This window comes from Colias philodice, chromosome 31, assembly GCF_061535455.1.
Source record: "Colias philodice isolate Cphi_HAF_F1 chromosome 31, ilColPhil1 Martin Lab GWU primary, whole genome shotgun sequence".
NCBI lineage: Eukaryota > Metazoa > Arthropoda > Insecta > Lepidoptera > Pieridae > Colias > Colias philodice.
In genome coordinates, this window is record NC_143116.1 from 580,980 (window position 1) to 602,469 (window position 21,490).

Sequence of the window (21,490 nt, forward strand, 5' to 3'; positions counted from 1 at the left end):
TGAATATAATAATTTAAAAATATACTTTTTAAAGAGGTTTTTCTTATAAAATATTGCAACACGCACTATTCTTCTATTATTTGTCGGTTTTTCAAATAATTTTATATCATCAACATTATAAACAACAAAATTATCAACTTTGCAATACATGAACACGCAGGAAGACGCGGGTTCGAATCCCGCTAAGTGATTGAATTTTTTCAACCCTTTTTCAAATTTTAAAAACTTTTACCCGTATTTAGTTAAATGTATTTAAAAAAGAGCAATCACACGTGTCAGAAGTGAAACTTTTTCGACAAGATCTAAGATACCGAAATCGTCGCCTTACTGCATGACGTGACGGTTTTGCTATGACACGATTTTGAATTTTTACTCTCAACGCACCTAAAGAAGTTTCACTTCAAATTAATATTTCATACAAAACTATGGAATTTAAGAATTTCGGTATTTTTATCCATCCATATGTTATAGCGCGTTTCATTAAAGAAACGAATCTTAAATGGCGGCCAAAGCTGACATATGATAGGGTCAGCAAAAAAGAAAATAAAAATAACGTAAATGGATAATTATTTTATTAATTATTTTAATTTGTTTGTTGACAAACTGTTTTGTTATGGTATTTTTGTATTTGTATCAATTATCATATTTACGTATACAGAATGCAAAAAAATCCCCATAATACTCGTAATGAGCCCATAAAACTGAACAACTTTTCCCAAAGAACATATTTAATGTCAAATTCCAATAAAATATTATTTACTATCGCAAATACATAATTGCCATTGTAAATTTATGATAAAAACTATTATAGGGAAAATCAAATATATTTTAGTGATTTTTACTTTACCCTATTTTTTTGCATACCGTACGGCCGTGTGTAAGCGAGAGGGAATGATAAGCGCCGCCATTTAAGATTTGTTTCTTTAACGAAACGCGTTATACGAATTCATCAATTTCCTTTCCCATTTGACGTGACAACGTCTTATAATTCGATAGAGCCAGCTGCACACACGAAAAAACATGACTCATGCGGCGTTACCTCGCTCTGAGGCGTTCCATGTAAGGCTTGAAGTGCGAGCGAGAGCGCGGAACGAGCGACAAAGAAGCACAATCGGACGTTGTCACGTTCAACTATCGTCAGTAAACCGACTTTACATACAACCAATTTTTGAAGTGAAACTTCTTTATCGGGGTTGGACAAAAATATAGTGTAACATTTTTGCGTTACGCCGTACGCGTGACATTTTTGCGTTACGCCATACTCGTAACATTTTTAAGGTCATAAAGAGGTTTCACTTCTTACGTGTGTACTCTAGTACACGCATACATTTTTTTCCTTACCCTCAGAACTTCGTATAGAGAGAACGTCATCATCATCTCTATTAAGCCTTTGCACTTGGTCTATGGGTGGTTTCTTGAAGTTTGCAGCTAGCAAATGGGCTTCGTATAAATCGTCCTGAAAATATTATATTTTTTTTATTACTACTGGCAACATTTTGACCATGAATAAAAGAGTAGTACGTGTAATCATGTATTGTGTATTGACCGCCTCCTTGATATAGAGGTTGACGCATGAGCGTAGAACCAGAGGGGTCCTGGGTTCGATTCCCGGTGGAGACAAAGAAAAAAAAATGGCTCGGTCTGGTAGGACACAGAAGGCTGATCACCTACTTGTCTCTAAAGAAAATCGATCAGTGAAACAGATGTATAATGCATCTGCCCCTTACCCCACTAGGGGACTTGGGACTTCATTTTATGTGTAATTATTGATTGTTAAAAATATGTAATGACGATTCAAAAGTGCTTCTATAAGAAGTATAATTGAATAAATAAATGTTTGAATTTGAGATTTCATCATAATTTTATAATTAATACTGTTGTTAAAATTCGACCATTACCATGAACAAAATAGTAATATGGACTTATGGAGTGTTCTAAAAAATATGCAAAATTAAAAAAAAATTGCCTATATCTGTGTAATTTGCGTAAAAAGGGGTACAAAGTTCTTGCATTATAAATTATCTTAAGTATTTAAAAATAATTTGGAAAATCCAAAAGTGCACGCCTCATAATTTTTTTTTAATAAATATTTTTAATTATTATTTTTGTTTATTTAATAACAATTAAACCACATCGAATCAGACCCTGAAAAATGAAAGGGTTCTATTCCTGAGCATACTCAAGCGTAAGAGAAAAAAAAAGACTCGATTAGTAAAGTATTTCGGTCGCTATCGTGTTAACAAGAAAAAGGATCCGCACATACAGACACACGGACGTCCAAGACAGAACTTTTTTAAACTGTTTTTTAACTAGTTTAAATAACAAAAATGACATCAAAAATATCATGAACGTTAAAAATAGTGTTTTTTCTTAATATGTGTGTGTATGTATTATCTTACAAGTGCAATGTATGATACATAAAGACATTTTAAGTTTGAAAAATCAGATGTTTTGCGCGAAGTGACAGTAGTACCCACCTCAACGCTTCGCTTATGAGGCGTGCAAAATGATATTGGAAGCAAATTGATTAATAATAATTGACATAGTTTTAAAATACCATAAAAAAATATTAATTTTTAAATAAAAATACTTAAAAACATCCCGTTTAAAACCCGTTAAAACTCACCTTGTCTATGTTAGCGTATTTCTCGTGAATGTGCCTTAGCGCGCGCAGATTTTCGTCTAAACTTAAAGAATCTGACGCTTGGCTTGGTGAACCTAAAAACAATAATTTTAATAATTTTTCCCCGTTTCTAGTTAAAGGTATTTAAAAATAAAGACGTGTGGCACTCGGGGACTGCCGCGGTAAAGCTAATGCATGCTATGCTTTCAAGCCACACCTCCGAGCCCGTCGGAGTGGGGAGCGTGAGGTTTTTTTCGTTACGGAATTTCTCGATTCGCTCCCCGTGCTCAAGGCCCGCGATAGAAGCTATGCAATAGCTTAAAAAATGTGTGCCGAGCACACGTGTCAGAAGTGATACTTCTTTGGCGAGATTCAAAGATACCAATATCGTCGTCTTAATCCATGACGTGACGGTATTGCCATGACGCGACCTTGAAATTTTCCTATTTAGAATATTACTTTAAAATACAAAACAATATTTTTTTAATACATTTTGCATTACCCTAGGTATTCCTCAAAATTTTCAAATAATTTTTGTATCACATTTTAAGAATATAAATTTTAAACAATTTACCTTAACACATTTTAAAATACCTCACCAAAAAAAATATTCAAATTCGGATCGTTTTTTTTTTCATTTTCTCAAATTTTTCAAAAAAAAATTTTTTTTAACATTTTACTACTTTAAAACTAAAATCTCACCTAAATCCGGTTCATCATCACTGTCCACGGGTATCGGTTCAGTGTTCAACGGCATCAGATTACTGCGCACCCGTATCTCTGTAACGGACGGACAGACATACAAAAAAAATGTAAAAAAAAGAACGTGTGTGCCGAGCACACGTATCAGAAGTGAAATTTCTTTGGCAAGATTACTTCATGACGTGACGTTATTGCCATGACGCAACCTTGAATTTCTACACTCAACGCGCCTAAAGAAGTTTCACTTCAAAAATCGATCAAGTTCATCTTAAGACTCCCTTTTAATTTATTTATATATTTATTTAACTAGCTGGTGCGTTGTGCGCGGGCTGCAAGCAGCCCGCGAGCCCCTTTTGCCCCTGGGTTGAAGCAATAGGGCAGTCATTAGAAAATGTGTTAGAATTCCAAGTTCATTTATAATTTTCTGCTAACTGCGATTCCACAGTCAATCAGAAGTGCTTATAAATTCCCAATTCATAAATTTTCTATTCTGGAATGCTGTCGACCTTCGAGGGTGCGTTGTGCGCGGGCTGCAAGCAGCCCGCGAGCCCCTTTTGCCCCTGGGTTGAAGCAATAGGGCAGTCATTTGAAAATGCATTCGAATTTTCTGTCCATTTGTTACATCTGCTAACAGCGATTCTACAGTCAGTCGGTAATGCTTATAAATTCCCCATTCAAGTATTTTCCACTCCGGGAGGCTGTTCACCTTCGAGGGAGCGTGGTGCGGAAGCATCCCAGGGCAGAAATCTTCAGTCATTTGAAAATGCATTAAAATTCCCCGTCAATTTGTTATTATCTGCTAACAGCGATTCCACAGTCAATCGGAAGTGCTTATAAATTTCCCATTCAAATATTTTCTATTCCGGGGGGCTGTCCACCTTCGAGGGTGCGTGGTGCGCGAGCTGCAAGCAGCTCGCGGCTCATCCCAGAGCAGAAATCTTCAGTCATTTGAAAATGCATTCGAATTTCCTGTCCATTTGTTACATCTGCTAACAGCGATTCTACAGTCAGTCGAAACTGCTTATAAATTACTTATTCAAATATTGGTTAAATTTTTGAAACGTGATCCCTAATTTCATTATTTTGAGGTGTCTAATCAATAGCGGTGACTTTTCATAATAAACTGTTCAAGACAATAAATGTGTGAAGATGTATAAAACATATTGAAAACTTCAAGTCTTTTTAGTAGCGTCGTTTAAAATCAAATTCATTATGCTTTCGGCACTAAAAATATCTAAGTGAAAGCCATAGGACTACATTCAAAGGGTGTATCGAATAAGATATCGTTACACTATAAAAATAACTACTTTAAAAAAACCGACTTCAAAAACGGAAAAGTAAAAAATAATTAATTACTACATGTTATTTAGTTGTGTTATTCACTATATAGGTTTGAAGTCGGTGCCAAGCACTAAACACTTATTAAACTACGCTATTTTTCGATACAAGAACTACCTACTTGCAATTATTCAATTACATTATTCGCAATACAAATATGTAATTGGCTATTTTCGATACAAAACCTACGCTACTCTTGGTATAAGTCCTACGCTTATAAAGCGTGAACGATTGGCTCATTCACTCAATAAATGTGTGAAGATGTGTATATTATTACATATTGAAAACTTCAGTCTTTTTAGTAGCTTCGTTTAAAATCAAATTCATTATGCTTTCGGCACTAAAAATAAGAACCTACTTTTCCGTTTTTGAAGTCGGTTTTTTTAACGTAGTTTTAATAGTTTTTAACCTACGTAGTTTTTTTGTTTGAGTGGGAATCGCCCAATAGTCGCTTCTGTTCAAGAGTTTACTTAACACGCTCGTCGCTTCGCTCCTCGCTACCTATATGAATATTTACGCCGGCCGCTGACGTGACTTGCTCGCTTCGCTCGCTTGGCTAGTGCGGTAGTTCAAAAGTTAACCTAACTCGCTCGTCGCTTCGCTCCTCGCTACTTCTTTGAATATTTACGCCGGCCGCTGACGTGACTTGCTCGCTTCGCTCGCTTGGCTAGTGCAGTAGTTCAAAAGTTAACCTAACTCGCTCGTCGCTTCGCTCCTCGCTACTTCTTTGAATATTTACGCCGGCCGCTGACGTGACTTGCTCGCTTCGCTCGCTTGGCTAGTGCGGTAGTTCAAAAGTTAACCTAACTCGCTCGTCGCTTCGCTCCTCGCTACTTCTTTCAATATTTACGCCGGCCGCTGCCGCGACTCGCTCGCTTCGCTCGCTTGACTCGTGCGGTAGTTCAAAAGTTAACCTAACACGCTCGTCGCTTCGCTCCTCGCTACCTATTTAAATATTTACGCCAGCCGCTGCCGTGATTCGCTCGCTTCGCTCGCTTGGCTCGTGCGGTAGTTCAAAAGTAAATAAATATTTTCTAATCCGGGAGGCTGTCGACCTTCGAGGTTGCGCGGTGCGCGGGCAGCAAGCAGCCCGCGGCGCCGTCTTTTGTCGTTGCTATTCAATTACCCTTCCTACTATGGAAATTTCCATACAAAATTTTCGAAAAAAAAAATTTCGCTTTTTACAAAAAGTTCTTATACGCCTGGAAGCGGACCAGGTTTTGAAGCATTTTTTACTTCGGCGACTCCGACCTATCTGCCACCGGTTCAGAGAACCATTGAATTTCGTGATGTATGGAAAATGGAAACCAGTGGTCGGAGAGAGATTATGAGTATGCAGTTTTGTAAATCTGGCCGATCAAAGCACAGAAGTCAATTTTCAGACCGATCGTGACGGAATCGGCGCCACCATCTTGGTTTGAAAAATTGGCCATTTTTGAAAAAAAAATTGCGTCCAATTTGAAATTTCTCGATTGCCCTGGTAGCGCCCCATCTTCCTGATCATTTTTTAGTTCTACACCCCCCGGCTATCTGGCGCCGTTTCGGAGAGCCGTCGAATTTTGCGTTGTATGAAACTTGGAAACCAGCGGTGGAAACTCGATTATGAGTATGCCAACTTAATATGCGGCTCGATTAAAGCCCCTGTGCCAAGTTTCAGCGCGATCGGATCAGCGATGGCCGTTTTAGCATTTGTATGGCGGCGGCCATTTTTTCCGCTATTTTGAATTTTTTTCACTATCTGTGGTAATTGCTCGAGGTCTACTACAAGTTTAGTTTGAGCACCCCAGATGTAGCTGCTACCGTTTGCGCGGGCCGTTGACCGTCTTCGCGAGATGTGGGAAAGTTTAAGATTTCGTATTTTTCTGGATATCCTGGGAGCTGGGCGAGTATGAATGCATCATTGGTGTATTTCTCCGTTGCGCCACCTCGTCTAAATTTACGTTTTTATGTTTGCGCCAAAAATGGAAAAATTCCAAAATCGAGCGTCCCACTACGGCTCCCTGGTAGCGTCCCAGGGTGGTGATCATTTTTAGTTCCGGGACACCCCACCCAACTCACACCGTTTCCGCGGGCCGTTGGATTTTACGTTGTATGGAAGTCGGAAACGGGGGCCCGGAGCCACTCGAACGGGGCACCGATCGATTTGCCGGCTCGAACAGAGCACGTGTGCCAAATTTGAGACGTAAGGATTCATAAACGGCGATTTTGGCAAAGTACGGCGGCCATCTTGTTTTCGCAAAAATCCCCATTTTTCCACCTCCCCTGGTAATCGCCACCAGTTCTGAGCATTTTTTGTTCAGACACCCCCCCTCCAGGTACCACCGTTTTTGCGCACCTCCAGGGGTCCACTTGGTTTTCGAAGATGATCGAGATCGCTATATTTTTCCTCTGGTCACTCGGCGCACCTCTACACGATCACGTTAAAATCCCCCCCACTTTCCACGTAGTTTCCGAGAAAAGCGATGTCAGTCAGTCAGTGAGTGAGTGAGTGGTAGTGTAGCTTTATATATATGTAATAAAAAAGAATCCGAAATAGAAAAGCTTAATTTTATCCATAAAGCAGAGGTTTTTATTATTTACTAGCGGTCCGCCCCGGCTTCGCCCGTAGTACATGTTCACGTTTTCTCTCAATAAGAACCATTCTCGTACTTTATGGAATAGTATAAAAAAAGAATTAACAAAATCGGTTCAGCCGTTCTCGAGTTTTGCGCTTACCAAATCGTTTAGCAATTCATTTTTATTATATAGAAGATTATCTATACTTACTCCCTTCCTGTGGGTTTTTAGCTGTCAGCTGATCGATCTTACGAGGTCTTCCTCGTTTGCCCTTGACGCGTTCCGTCGAAGAATTCTGTAAAATAAAATTAATTTATATTAAAAACTAGCGGTCCGCCCCGGCTTCGCCCGTGGTACATATTTATGTTTTCTCTACATAAGAACCATCCTGGTACTTCAAGGAATATAATAAAAAAAGAATTATCGAAATCGGTCCATCCGTTCTCGAGTTATGCGCTTACCAACACATTTTGCGATTCATTTTTATATATAAGAAGATTAAAATTAAAAAGAAAAGCGGTAACACTGATAAATGATAATGCTGATAACACGTGTCAGGAGTGAAACTTTGGCAAGATTTAAAGATATCAAAATCGTCGCCTTACTCCGTGACGTGACGGTATTGCCATGACGCGATCTTGAAATTTTACTCTCAACGCGCAGGTAAAGAAGTTTCACTTCAAAAGAACATCATCTTTACAATAATCTATACTAATATCATAAAGTTGAAGATTTTGTTTGAATGCGCAAATCTCAGGAACCACGGGTCCGTATTAAATTATTTCACTATTTGTATTGTTTTTCATACTTCTCATAGACATTTTTGTCACGAAGTCTATCTCTGAAATCTGTAGAGTCATTATTAAAAAAAAATGTGTGCGTGTACTAGTTAGTGTACACACGTAAGAAGTGAAACTTCTTTATGACCTTATTTTTCAAAAAATAATTAACTATATGCAATTTTACAGAAATACGTCGAATCACGCGTGGTAGGGAAAAGAAAAAGATGGCGCGTCATGGAAAAATGTCACGCGTAACGAAAAAATGTTACACTAAATTTTTTTCCAACCCCGATAAAGAAGTTTCACTTCCGAAAACTTGGATTGTTATTCATTCATACCTAAACAACATAGTATGTCAAAATAACTTTTACTCCACCTTTTATAGAGCAAAAGATACCTACAGACTGCATAATAAGTGTTAAAATTGTATAAAACACAAAATGAGTCACTTACCCCATCCTTCTTAGTGCTAGGCGTACGTTTAGTGTACTTTCGTTTAGCACGCGGCGTCGATTCGCCTGCCGATGAGGAAGCCGCTGAATCTATTGTATAAGTAAATAAATATAAATAAAAAAAAAACAAATCATTTAATTTGATGTCTGTTTTGGTAACTGTATAGTTACGGGCATGTAACTTGCCAACTTTTTAGCGTAGTGTAGCGTAGTAAAACACAATATACAGATACAACCAGTAGGGAAACTTCATACAACACGTTCAAAATGGCTCACGCACACAGGCAAGCGTGTTTACGAGAATCGTACGGGCATTCTTATATCTGTCAATTGTGATAATACCCTTACGATTCTAATAAACACGCTTGCTTGTTTATTGCGTGAGCAATTTTGAACGGTGTAACCAAGTATTATAACGTTACTTGTCATTACGAAATCAAGATAAAACAATTTCAAGATTTTTTAACACATTTTCTTTTCTCTCAAATATCGAATAATATAAGGCTATAGAATCCTATTTCATTCATAACTAATTTGACCTAAATGCTATTAAAGAACTTTAACAAAGCCTTTTACAATGTCTTCTATCGAAATCACTCACGATTACAAATTTCAACATGTTTCTTATCAAATTATTATCTAGTCTATTCAAACAAGTATCAATATCTTAAAAAGCACAAACTTAAAAAAAAAGTCATAGACTTTACGAAAAAACATCAATCGGCATCCCACTAGGTTCTACATTCGGTCCACTGCTATTCAACATTTATGAAAGACACAAATTTAACTTAAACACATTACAAAACGTTGAAATTATAAAAGCATCTAAATAGAAAGTATCTATTTGAAATCATCACAAAATATTTGAAAAAATAACCAATAAATAACCTTTCATTGATCGAATCATGCACAAATGTTTTGAATATTTAATTTTAACGAAAAATCTCAGTTCTACGACAAGTCTACCTAATTAAAAAGATCATGCTTAATTTGGGCCCAGCGTAATAGCACTGTATAAAAAGGTATTTCTAAACCTCAATTATATTTACTTAAGACGCAAATTATTGTTTTAATATTACCATTTACTTAACAGGGTGACTGTTGTGATTCATCATATTTTAGGTATGCGACTTATATTAATCATTTCAATTTTCATATTTATAAGCAAATGCTTCTTGTACAATGTTCAAACTAAATCTGAAATATTTGTTTATTCAATTACTTCTTCTAGAAGCACTTTTGAATTGCCATAACATAGTTTTACCAATATCCATCGATTCGGAAAGCAAATCCCCAAGAATCAGTGAGTAATTTTTAAGGCACAGATGATTGTATTTTTATATTCTTCTTGACTCTATCCTCACCCAGACACATGTAAATCGTTAGGCCCAAAACTATTAAAAAAACAAGAATGTCCGAAGCCGAAACCTAATCAAAAGGCACACCAAAATCTACCACATCACCGAGATATCTACGATGCAAATATCATGCACCATCTTTACCTTTTCTTTTGATAAATTTCGTATTCCTCCTAATAACTCCTTTCTTTTCGCCAACCTTTCTTACGCCAATCTTTTGCGGCACCTTTTGGCCAATCTTTCTTAGATTGTTGCCAATTTTATTGTTTGTCGTTGTTAATTTTTTCGTACGCGCGTTGTTCGTGTTCTGGCTTTTCACGCATTTCGCTGATTTTAGGAAGATTTGTTAGTATGTACACATTTATTTATTATACCATTTAAATTGTAAATCTTCAACATTTAAGATAATTCTTTCTGCAGCGCTATTGAATTTTCATTGATGATTAGTTGTTGTTTCTTTCTTCTTTTCTTTTTCATTCTACTTCAGTTTATATTTAACATACAATTCTGAATTTTACGGAATACATTTAAAAGTTTACATGATACTTTTCATGACCAATCAATACTTCATCTTGATCATAAAAAATATGGAAATTATATTAGATAAGAATACAACAGTACAGTAGTTAGATAGCTAAAGATAAATAAATATAAATATAAATGTTTCAGGACAATTTTCACACACGGCACGATCTGATCTCATACTAAGCTTTGGAAACCAGATGGCTGATAAACATACATACATAATTTTAAATAAATACTTATATAGATAATTAACACCCAGACACAGAGCAAACATCTATGTTCATCACACAAATATTTGCCCCGGGTGGGAATCGAACTCACGACCTCTGGCTTTGAAGGCAGGGCCACTACCAAAGCCAACCGGTCAGTCTATGATAAGATATTTTAATCAAAACGGAATGGCATAGACAACGTTACTTTTAAAAATGTAACCATCCATATCCATATTTTGCTTCTTATTACTCAGATATTAAAAAGTACTTCGACTCAATTAATTTCTGTCATCTTGAGCTAATTTATTCAACATTATAGTATTGTGTTTTTTTAATCTTACAAAATATAATTTCTAAATCAACAACCAATAAAATGTACATATTTAGAACAATATAAATTTTTCGATTGTTTCACTTCGAATAATTATAACTATCCGGACAAAAAACACTTTTATTTGTTTTTCGGTATGTTTTATTTATTGTTAATAATAAATTTACTAATAACTTCAACTCACCAGCGGTAGTGCGTCTTCTGTACTCTTTTTTCGCCTTCCTTTCCAGTGCTTCTGAAAGGAAACCGTTTTAAAACAAACCATACTAGGAGAAATAAAATCGTAGTGATATTGTACTATAGCAATATAATAGGGATTTTGTATTGTTATAGAAGAAATTGTCTCAATAATAGAACAGTTTGACATCAAGAAATGGATAGTATGAATTAAGATAGTAAAGATTAGAATAGTTAGAATTAGGAGAGTAAATATTAGGAAAGTATTAAGTCTTTGTTTTTTAAGATTAGTTCTTTAATAAGTTTAGAATAGTAAGGATAAGAAAATTAAGTCTCTTTCTTTCTTTATTAGGATAATACTTACTATTAGGATAGTTGGGATTAGGAAAGTAAATAAAAGGTCTTTCATTATTTATTTATTAGGATAGCGAGCATTAGGATAGTAAAGAACAGTTAAAAGTAAGTCTTGCATTCCTATTTTATTATTATTCCTTCCATTATTAGTATAATGAGTATTAGTTAGGATTAGAAACTTTAGTATTAGGACATTAGAGCACATTACTAGATCCTTACCCAGTTCCCTAGCCCGTTTCCTGGCCAAATACTCCGGGCTAGTTTTATCGACGCGCGGTCGACCGCGCTTTCGTTTCTCCCCACTTTCTGATGGACTATTTACTGATAGCACCGCCGCTGAGGAAAAATATATTTAATTATAGTATTTTATTGTGTTTGATTTTACGCGAATATAATACATTATGATATTAAAGACTTCGGTCACGTGATCAAGCACGTTTAAGAACGAAAGTGAGCGAAACATCGGGATAATAATATAAAATTCATGTATTTGGCAACTGGGAAATATTTTTAATTAATAGCGGCCCGGGATAAAAACACTGTTTTTAAAACATAATAAAAGGATATTCAAACTACATCTATCCGAGTACGGTAGCGAACAGATGATCGGTACGCGATTAGAGTCTCTATTACATACTACGTAAGAGATTTAATCGCGTGCCATCGAGATACCGCTACCCACGGCAGTAGCGGATACCACTGTTTGAATAGGCCTTAAACTGTAGCCACGTTTACCACTTTCGACTCCTAAAGTGATCGAAGTAATTCTGTCGACTCCTAAAGCGATCGAAGTAATTCTGTCGACTCCTAAAGCGATCGAAGTAATTCTGTCGACTCCTAAAGTGATCGAAGTAATTCTTCTCAAAATACAAAAGGAAATTATTTTACCATGGTAAGCCTATGTAAAGCATTATCACTGTAAAGCATAACCATCTCAAAGATACTTAAACATGAAGCTAGAAAATCGCTCTGTTTGAACCTTTAATAGGGACAAACAAACACTTTATAGTAAGGACATCACTTAGGAATAACGTAACTCTGTGCTGTTGAAGAATTAATGAATTCAGTTCAGTAGTTTTAATCGTAGAAAAGAAGTCAGACAAAAAAAATATTATAGTTTCTAAATTGACAGAATTTAACTTACCACTCAACCTATTTTATTTTCTTATCCTACTACCATAGTAAACCTTAATAGTAAAACTAGCTTAAGATCCAGTCTATACTTGAGTGACTTTTCCTACTACCCTCATTTTTGCAACCATTCTATTTTTCTCCATTAACCACGCACCCTTCCCAAAAACATCATCAAAATCGGTTCAAATAACTGATGTAAAGCGTCATACATAAACAAACAGGCGAATAAAATTACTCTCACTTCTCTGAATTGATTTCAAAACAAGCATCACCTAGATACAGTAAATCTATAAAGTGTTTTTCACAATTACTCGTCGTAGTTTATAAACAGTATTTTGTTATTTTCATGTAGAAAAAAATGTCATAGACTTTACTGATATCCTTTTTGTGTTTTATAGAACAGAGATTTAAAATTAAGTGAAAATGCGAAAAATTTCAGAAAATATAACAATTTAAAATTCGCAAAAAGACGGGACAACGTTTGCCAAGTCAGTTAGTTAAACATACATAAAAACACTGTTTAAATAATGCGACGAGTAATCATAAAATAAAATCTTATAATCAATCTAAGTATTTTTTTACTAATACTAAAATGCACTTTCTACTTGTACTTAATATAAGTAAAAAAAATCACATGCACTACAGCTAGGGTTGTCACTTGGATATTTTAAGGAGAGTAAGAGATACTACATATTAGATTTTAACGTAATTTAACAATATATTTAAAACTCAACTTTTAATTTTCAATCGTTGATATTCTCAATTAATAAACAAGCATTTTCCTGTCATAATTAAGAACTTCAATAAAAAGATTCAATAAGATTTCTACACACACTTTCCACAAAAAAAAACCCGCAAAATCCCAAAAAAAAATTTTTTTTTCGCAACCCTATCAAAAACTCGCAAGCGACAACCCTATCGCCCCTAACACACACATACCCATCTCCTTAGCCTGTCGCCTCGCTGCCAAGTTGGCCAGATACTCCGGCGACGTCTTATCAACACGTGGCCTGCCGCGTTTTCGCTTCGCCGGCATAAGCACGCTCTCTGGCACTACGCGAATTTATCGAGAGAACAAAAAAAAGCTACAAATTATCATGCAACCTATGCAAACTATGCTATCGCCCTTGCAGTGCATTTACATCGAACGAACACAGAGCTAGAGCAACTCTCGCTATAGAAAACGCTCTTGCTCTAGCGAGACCATTCTTTCATGACTTTTTAGTGTAAACGTAAAACTCGTATTCAGTGTTATTTAATACTAGAGGTCCGCCCCGGCTTCACCCGTGGTACATATTTCGCAATAAAAGGTAGCCTATGTCCTTTCTCGGGTATCAAAATATCTCCATACCAAATTTCATGCAAATTGGTTCAGTAGTTTAGGCGTGATTGAGTAACAGACAGACAGACAGAGTTACTTTCGCATTTATAATATTATATAGTATATAGTAGGTATGGATTAGAACATTACGTATAATCTTTTCGAGCGCACTAAGAACGACGAAAGAATGCTCTACGCCTGTTTACACTAAAAGAATTTGACATAGTGGGGTTGAATGAGCAATCGCTCGTTCGATGTAAATTCACCGTTAGAATACATATATAAACTAACGTAGATGCGGTATAACTTGCAGTTTAAGCCGTTCCGCGTTATCTACATAAACATTCTACACACACACATACATAGTTACGTACGCATTCACGTATTCCGTGGTGAGACAAAGATAGAATATACATTTAAACCGAAAAGAGTTAGCAACCTAAACGCAACCCGGCTAATTAGCTTACTTCAGACGGAACTTATTTTTACGCGTGTGCCGCTTCTACTTAAGTTTACATATGTACCTATATGTATTCTAAGGCCTATATTCGCTTATATCGCCTAGATTCTGTTTCGGGACTATGCTATCGACTAATCTCGTATCTATGTTTCACATGTAGTCTACAGACTACGACGGTGTTAAGTTGTGAATGAATATAGAGTGTAGAGTGTGATGTGAATAGTTTAGAATATAGGCTTGTCTATGATGCAATGACTATCCTCTATGAAACGATAGAACAAAAAAGACGTGTAGCACTCGGGGACTGCCGCGATAAAGCTATTGCATAGCATGCCTTCAAGATCAACTCCGTGTCCGTCCGAGTGGGGAGCGTGAGGTTTTTTCGTTACGGAATTTCTCGATTCGATCCCCGCGCTCAAGGCCCGCGATAGATGCTATGCAATAGCTTAATAAGTCTTTAACACTACGTATATTTGACGAGAAGATTCCAACGATACAAGCTTGGATATAAAGTCTACAGTATATGCATAGTTCATGATTTATCGAGAAACTATAACTTTTTATTCGCGGCTTCGCCTGCGTTCCAGAGTTATGAGACTCTATATGTGAGCTCTATGGTCTATATGACGTGACATCGTTAGTCTATGATCAATCTACGATAGTATAATTAGTCTATGATGTGACGTGTGATGATATTGTGATTTATGACTATGCTAATCTGTGATGCGAAACTATAGTTTATGGTACGATGATTAATGTCTATGATCCACCATCTATAACCTATGAAAACATGTCACATTAAAAATAATCTCAAAAACGGCTAAACGACATTCGTCTCTTTATATTTTATGAAAAATAGATAATTTGAAAAATGCAATAACACCAAAAACATAACATGCTTTCACATACACACTTATTTTTAAAAAATGATACCATACACATTTAAAATACTACGTAATACAAAAACTACATGCTATATCTAAAACTACTGCAAACATAATTTAAAAACTGCTCAACCTCGAACCATTACGTCTTATAGCAGTAGTATTTCCAGTGTGGAAAAGTGACAGCGCTATAATAAATAAATAAATAAATATTTCAGGTAATTTTTCACACACGGCACGATCTGAACACATACTAAGCTTTCGCTTGTGTTATGGAAACCAAATGGCTGATAAACATACATAATATATAATTTTTAATTAAATACTTATATTGATAAAAAAAAATGTGTGCGTGTACTAGAATACACACGTAAGAAGTGAAACATCTTTATGACCTTAAAAATGTCACGAGTATGGCGTAACGCAAAAATGTCACGCGTACGGCGTAACGCAAAAATGTTACGCGTACGGTGTAACGCAAAAATGTTACACTAAATTTTTGTCCAACCCTGATAAAGAAGTTTCACTTCAAAAATGTGTGCGTGTACTAGAATACACACGTAAGAAGTGAAACTTCTTTATAACCTTATTTTTCAAAAAATAATTTACTATATGCAACTTCACAGAAATACATCGAATCACGCGTGGTAGGGATAAGAACAAGATGGCGCGTAACGGAAAAATGTCACGCGTAACGAAAAAATGTTACACTAAATTTTTTTCCAACTCCGATAAAGAAGTTTCACTTCAAAAATGATATAGGTCGTCTAGCTCTCACTTTCCTACACTGGAAATAATACTGCTATAAGACGTTATAGTAACTCCACTATATTCCCTTGTAATATTTTACTTTTAAGTAATATAGTAGCAGATGCATACATCTGTTACACTGATCGACTTTCTTTGCAGACAAGTATGTGATAATCTTATTACTCATTCATAACCTAAGCATAATTTTTTGAATTATTTAAAACTATACTTAATATTATAAAGCTGAAGAGTTTGTTTGTTTGAACGCGCTTATCTCGGGAACTACTGATCCGATTTGAAAAATTCTTTCGGTGTTAGATAGCCCATTTATCGAGGAAGGCTATAGGCTATATATCATCACGCTACGACCAACAGGAGTGGAGCCACGGGGGTGAATACGCGCGGAGCAGCTAGTAAACCACAAAACTACATAGTATAATAAAACATGGATACAATGAAAACTAAATTACTCCATCTTAAATTAAAATCTACAATAAACTACATACTAAATGTGCATGCTTATTAAATTTATTAACATTTTTGAAACAACGAAATTTTATATTTTAACTGTTATTTTATATTAAGTAAAGATGGACTTTGATAAATGATCATAAATAAATAAATAAATATTTCAGGACAATTTTCACACACGGCACGATCTGATCCCATACTAAGCTTTCGCTTGTGTTATGGAAACCAGATGGCTGATAAACATACTTAAATAATTTTTAAATAAGTACTTAATATATAGATAATTAACATCCAGACACAGTGCAAACATCTATGTTCATCATCAAATATTTGCCCTGGGTGGGAATCGAACCCACAACCTCTGGCTTGGAAAGCAGGGTCAATACCAACCAAGCCAACCGGTCAGTCAATTTCATCATACAATAACATGAAATATCTACATTAAGATTGCCATCTAATATGCAACTAAATGCAGAATGAAAGAAAAAATAGAATTTATTGCCAAAAAAGTTTTATTAATAAATCTTAAATTAATGATTGTCCGTTCAACTACCCGCAATTTTTTTCTAAAATTTCATTATTCCAAAAACGTAAAAATGCGGGTACTTTAAAAATTAAACTAATGCGGGTACTTTACAATAACTTACCGACACTTATCTCCGGTTTGTGTCTCGCTGCATACAATTCTACAGCCGGCGGTATAAAATGCGAGACCGGGGAACGATAGTCCACGCTAAGCGGTAGGGGGGGTGCTGAAAATATAGTTTGTATGTAAGTAATAATCATATCATACTAATATTATAAATACCAAAGTTTGTAAGTATGGATGGATGTTTGTTACTCTTTCACGCTTATACCACTGAACTGATGACAATGAAATTTGGTGTGTAGGTAGCTGAAAACCCAGAATGAGACACAGGCTACTTTTTATCCCGGAAATCCCACAGGAATGGTCTGTCTATATTCAATTAGACTTCTTCGAGAAGCACTTTTAAAACGCCATATTTTTACATATTATTTTTAAACATTTACCACCGATTCGGAAAGCAGTATCTATGGAGAAGAACGAAACTTCATAGTTGCTCTTTTTAATAATGTCAGTATTACAACTACAATATATAAAAAAATATAAATATTAAAGTTTATTCAAATCATAAAAGCTGAAATTTTACAGCTTTCGTCTCCAACTTCACCATTGTAGACAATAAAAAAATCCAATGACAAAAATGCAATGCTAAATATAACATAGCTAGAACTACTACCTAATGGTATTTAAAAAAACCAATGGGGTACTTTTTGAGTATTTTTTCCTACAAACAACATAAAAATTTTCCCCGCAACCATATTACCATAGGGCATATTCAGAAAGAAAGCTTGAAACTTATAAGCGCTTATCGGCGCTTGTCAACGATGGTTCATTCTACACAAAGGAAGAAGGTTGAAGCAGACCAAAACAAATTTTATATGGCAGCGCCCAGCGCTGACCAACGCTTGTTGAAGCTTGTCGGAACTTGTCGGCGCCGATCAGCGCTTATCGGCGCATGTTCATATATTTTCCTGCGCGGGTTACCAGCGCTGACATGCGCCGATAAGCGCTTATAAGTTTCAAGCTTTCTTTCTGAATACGCCCATAGATATTATACACACAGATATGACACTAACCATTATCCAACCCGTATATATCTCCATTGGGCTCCACCTTCGGCTTCTTGTCCGGAGAGCTACTCTCCCTTGCATCTTGCAGTTGCATGACTGAATCTAGCTGACTTTCACACAGGGCCATTGTGATCAGCTGAAATGTGTTATAATCGAGTGTAAGTGTATGGTAACCGGTAAGTGACAAGTTATATGTATATTTGTATATGTATACTTGACACTTTTTTTTCAAACATTAATATAATTAAAAGAACAAGTGTACAAAATCTGAAATAAATCTGTACGTTTGAAAGTGTTACTTGTATTCAAAACATGTCAGATACATACAAACATACAGGTGAAGTTAATAAAAACGTGTTAAAAGATTATATTTGCCATGAAAAATAGGGAAGTGCCTCCTGATAATCAAAAATGAGCTCTTCACAATGGAAAAAAAAAAGCTCTAACTTGCTGATTGAGTGGTATACATTGACATACTATACACAACTTCTGACGGCGTTGTATAGAACATTCATTGAAATTTACACCTTATGTTGTAGCAGTAATGTTTAAAGTCTATTGAATCACTTAATAGAAGACTCTGCCTAATACATGCAAAGGCAAAGTTTTGCTTTGGACACTTTTTGAACATAAAATTGTCAAAAATATACTTTATCGAACAAGTACAGTTTAGCCAAATTATAAGCTGATATTATATTCTTTCTGTTATTTTTAAGCCATAATAAATTGTTTAATAGTTATAATAATAGTTTAAATATAGTAAATTTGAGGATATTAAGGTACATTCAAAATGTAAACATTGGCAAGAATCAAAGTATGTATGGATCAATCATTATTCTTCCATCTGAAAACAGCTGATCAGTTTCAAATGAAATTTAGCTCATGTATAAATTCAATTCATGTTTTTATTATTTAAAAAGTATGTATGTGAATTTATTTGCACATAAATTGTGAACAAATTGTAATATATATATTGTTAGAAGTAACTTCGGATTTAATTTTTTTGTGGATGAATTAGTTGTCAGTAAAGTTGTCATTTAGGTTTACTTCACAATATTTTTAGTCAATGCAGGCTTATAAATTACCAATTTTGTAACCATACTGATTTATAACAAGTACAAACAAAGTTATTGATAATCAATATGATTTTCAACTTTCCTCATTCAATATCTGAAAGAGTTTTTCCTATTGTTTACTTTTTATTAATTACATTTTAATTTTAGCACTCAAGGCAAGGTTTTTCTGGTTTATACTGCTTTCTTATAAGATGAAATAACAATTTAGTTCTTAATCTGGTCTTAGTTGCAACACAACACTTCTTCAGGCATAATAATGACAAAAATTAAGTATGACAGAATTTTCCAATAAACATTAATGTTTGTTAAAACTTGCCTCGTGCAAAGTATAATTACATTTCTTATCAAGACAAAAACCTATAAAGAACTTACTTACCTATTACATAGAATCCATTTTATTACACGAAAAACTTGGTAGAAATACGACACAAGAAAACTTGCACGAAACCACTTATAATATACCTTACAATGAAGTTAAAACTTAATATTAGCAACGATAATGCGTATAAAACAATAATCGTAAGAAAAAATTTAGCTTAGTATCGTCGAATCAATTGAACATAAAATGGTGCAAATCAAACCTACGTGAAAACTAGTTATACACGCTATTACAGTCGTTATTTAATACACGCACTACATAATTGTGCAATGGGAACCGTTTTAAAAGTAATAACAAAAGTTTACAAGCGCGATTGTCGTAGATATAAACAAAATTTGCAAAACCTAAAAACTGTCCCAACGTCCATTACTTCAGAAAGAAGGTGATGCTACTGCCTTGGAGAAGAGTGAAAAAGACAAAATCATTTTCGCGATGGCAACATTGCGTATAATCTTGTCAGTTCCATATGACGTGACACCATTTTACAGATTACGTACAAACGTCGGAACAGTTCCAATTTTGACATTGAAATACAAACTTTATCTCAACGCAATAAAGTCTATTATTGTGTGTGTTTGTTTTAAGAGATATAGAAAGGAAATCGTAAATAAACAGTAAGAGAAGGGCTCCGTAATTTTGTTGTGTAATAGCCTAATCATCAAATTCGTAAAAACAAAATTAAAAAAATAATTATATACGAAATAAAAATCGTAAAACTTTTTTAGTGATGTAATATATATGTTTAGATTTTAATTAGTTATCGATAAAATTATTTTTTGTAGACTAAACCAGCAACATTCGCATGGGTGTGGGAGAGACAAGTATTGGTGGAAGCAGTGTACAAAAACGATAGTTATAGGTAGGTCGGCCCGCTGAGTTGGCATTGTATTATTACTTCAAGTTTGATAACACGCCTGTTATCGCGTAGTATGAGTTGTGACGAGGTTACTCCTTTTGTGTGGTTTCACCTTGCTCGATTGTTTATTCACTCGCTCACGTTTTTATTGATCTAGAGTTAACGAGTTATAAAACGATTTTCCTGTGTATAATTTTATTTTGTTATGAAATTGTTTAGTAATAATAAAATGGTATAACGTTTATTTATGATCATTTATGTTTTCCTTCGAGAACTTTTTTTTTGTACATTTGGTCATTTTTAGGTTCCAGTAGTAAAAGATTATTAATTATTACATTAATATTGTTTCTCACGATAATATTACACTTAATCGGTTATTCTTCAAACCAAAAGGTGGATATTCCAGCGCATGAGTCAATAAATGTTTGCATTCAACATGCATTCAACTTAATTTTATACACCCTTTTTATCAAGCATCGCTAATGTTCAGAAACAGGTAAAATTCTGCGTTTCGGTGTAGGGCATTTTAATGAAGTAAACAGTTTATTTATACATATTTTATTTTTCATTTTGGTATTTTATTTTTATCAAATAAGCACCAGACAGACAAGAGGGTTATTAGACGGGTATCTCTAGTTCATTGACCTTTCAACTTCAAGTTGTTCTTACCCTATCGATTATTTAAATTAATTAATTTTAACTTATGTCTTTTAGATAGTAAGGAACTAACTTGAATTCATAATTGATTATGTATATAATTAATGTAGCCTGTAATACTCAAAGACATCAAAATAAGGAAATTGAGTAGTTAACATCACAGTCATAATATTTTGTCTTCTAACATCTGAATATTTCATAATAAAACGTAACATATTTTTATATATTACATCTCTCTAGAGGCCCTCTATGCAATTCATTTCAGTCCGCATTTAGATGCATTCATATTTATCCATGACCTTTCCCTATAATTGAAAATGTCAAATCAGAGTATGGGCTCTCTATTATTACATTTCATTGAGACTCATATTGATATGCCCATGCTGAAACGAAACATCTTTATCAATTTTCTTATTAAATCTAGGAATAAGGTATA

At 34.8% G+C, this 21,490-nt stretch overlaps 1 protein-coding gene across 4 annotated transcripts in view; it reads right to left on the bottom strand.

Moving 5' to 3' along the window:
- The window catches only part of LOC149475002 (uncharacterized), a 29,071-nt gene extending 9,144 nt beyond the window's left edge, over positions 1 to 19,927 (bottom strand). Inside the window, exons 1-12 of one of the 4 annotated variants that reach the window (XM_089713865.1) lie at positions 19,539 to 19,927; positions 18,093 to 18,222; positions 17,078 to 17,182; positions 13,484 to 13,597; positions 11,630 to 11,746; positions 11,064 to 11,114; positions 9,956 to 10,138; positions 8,455 to 8,543; positions 7,430 to 7,514; positions 3,326 to 3,403; positions 2,627 to 2,718; positions 1,342 to 1,456 (exon numbers count right to left, since the gene is read on the bottom strand). In XM_089713865.1, the coding sequence (XP_089569991.1) occupies positions 1,342 to 1,456; positions 2,627 to 2,718; positions 3,326 to 3,403; positions 7,430 to 7,514; positions 8,455 to 8,543; positions 9,956 to 10,138; positions 11,064 to 11,114; positions 11,630 to 11,746; positions 13,484 to 13,597; positions 17,078 to 17,182; positions 18,093 to 18,213 (1,150 nt within the window). In that variant the 5' untranslated portion in view covers positions 18,214 to 18,222; positions 19,539 to 19,927. The remainder of the gene's footprint in view (positions 1 to 1,341; positions 1,457 to 2,626; positions 2,719 to 3,325; positions 3,404 to 7,429; positions 7,515 to 8,454; positions 8,544 to 9,955; positions 10,139 to 11,063; positions 11,115 to 11,629; positions 11,747 to 13,483; positions 13,598 to 17,077; positions 17,183 to 18,092; positions 18,223 to 19,538) is intronic. The other 3 variants (XM_089713862.1, XM_089713861.1, XM_089713864.1) reach the window with 3 other exon arrangements.
- Between the last annotated feature and the right edge of the window lie 1,563 nt (positions 19,928 to 21,490).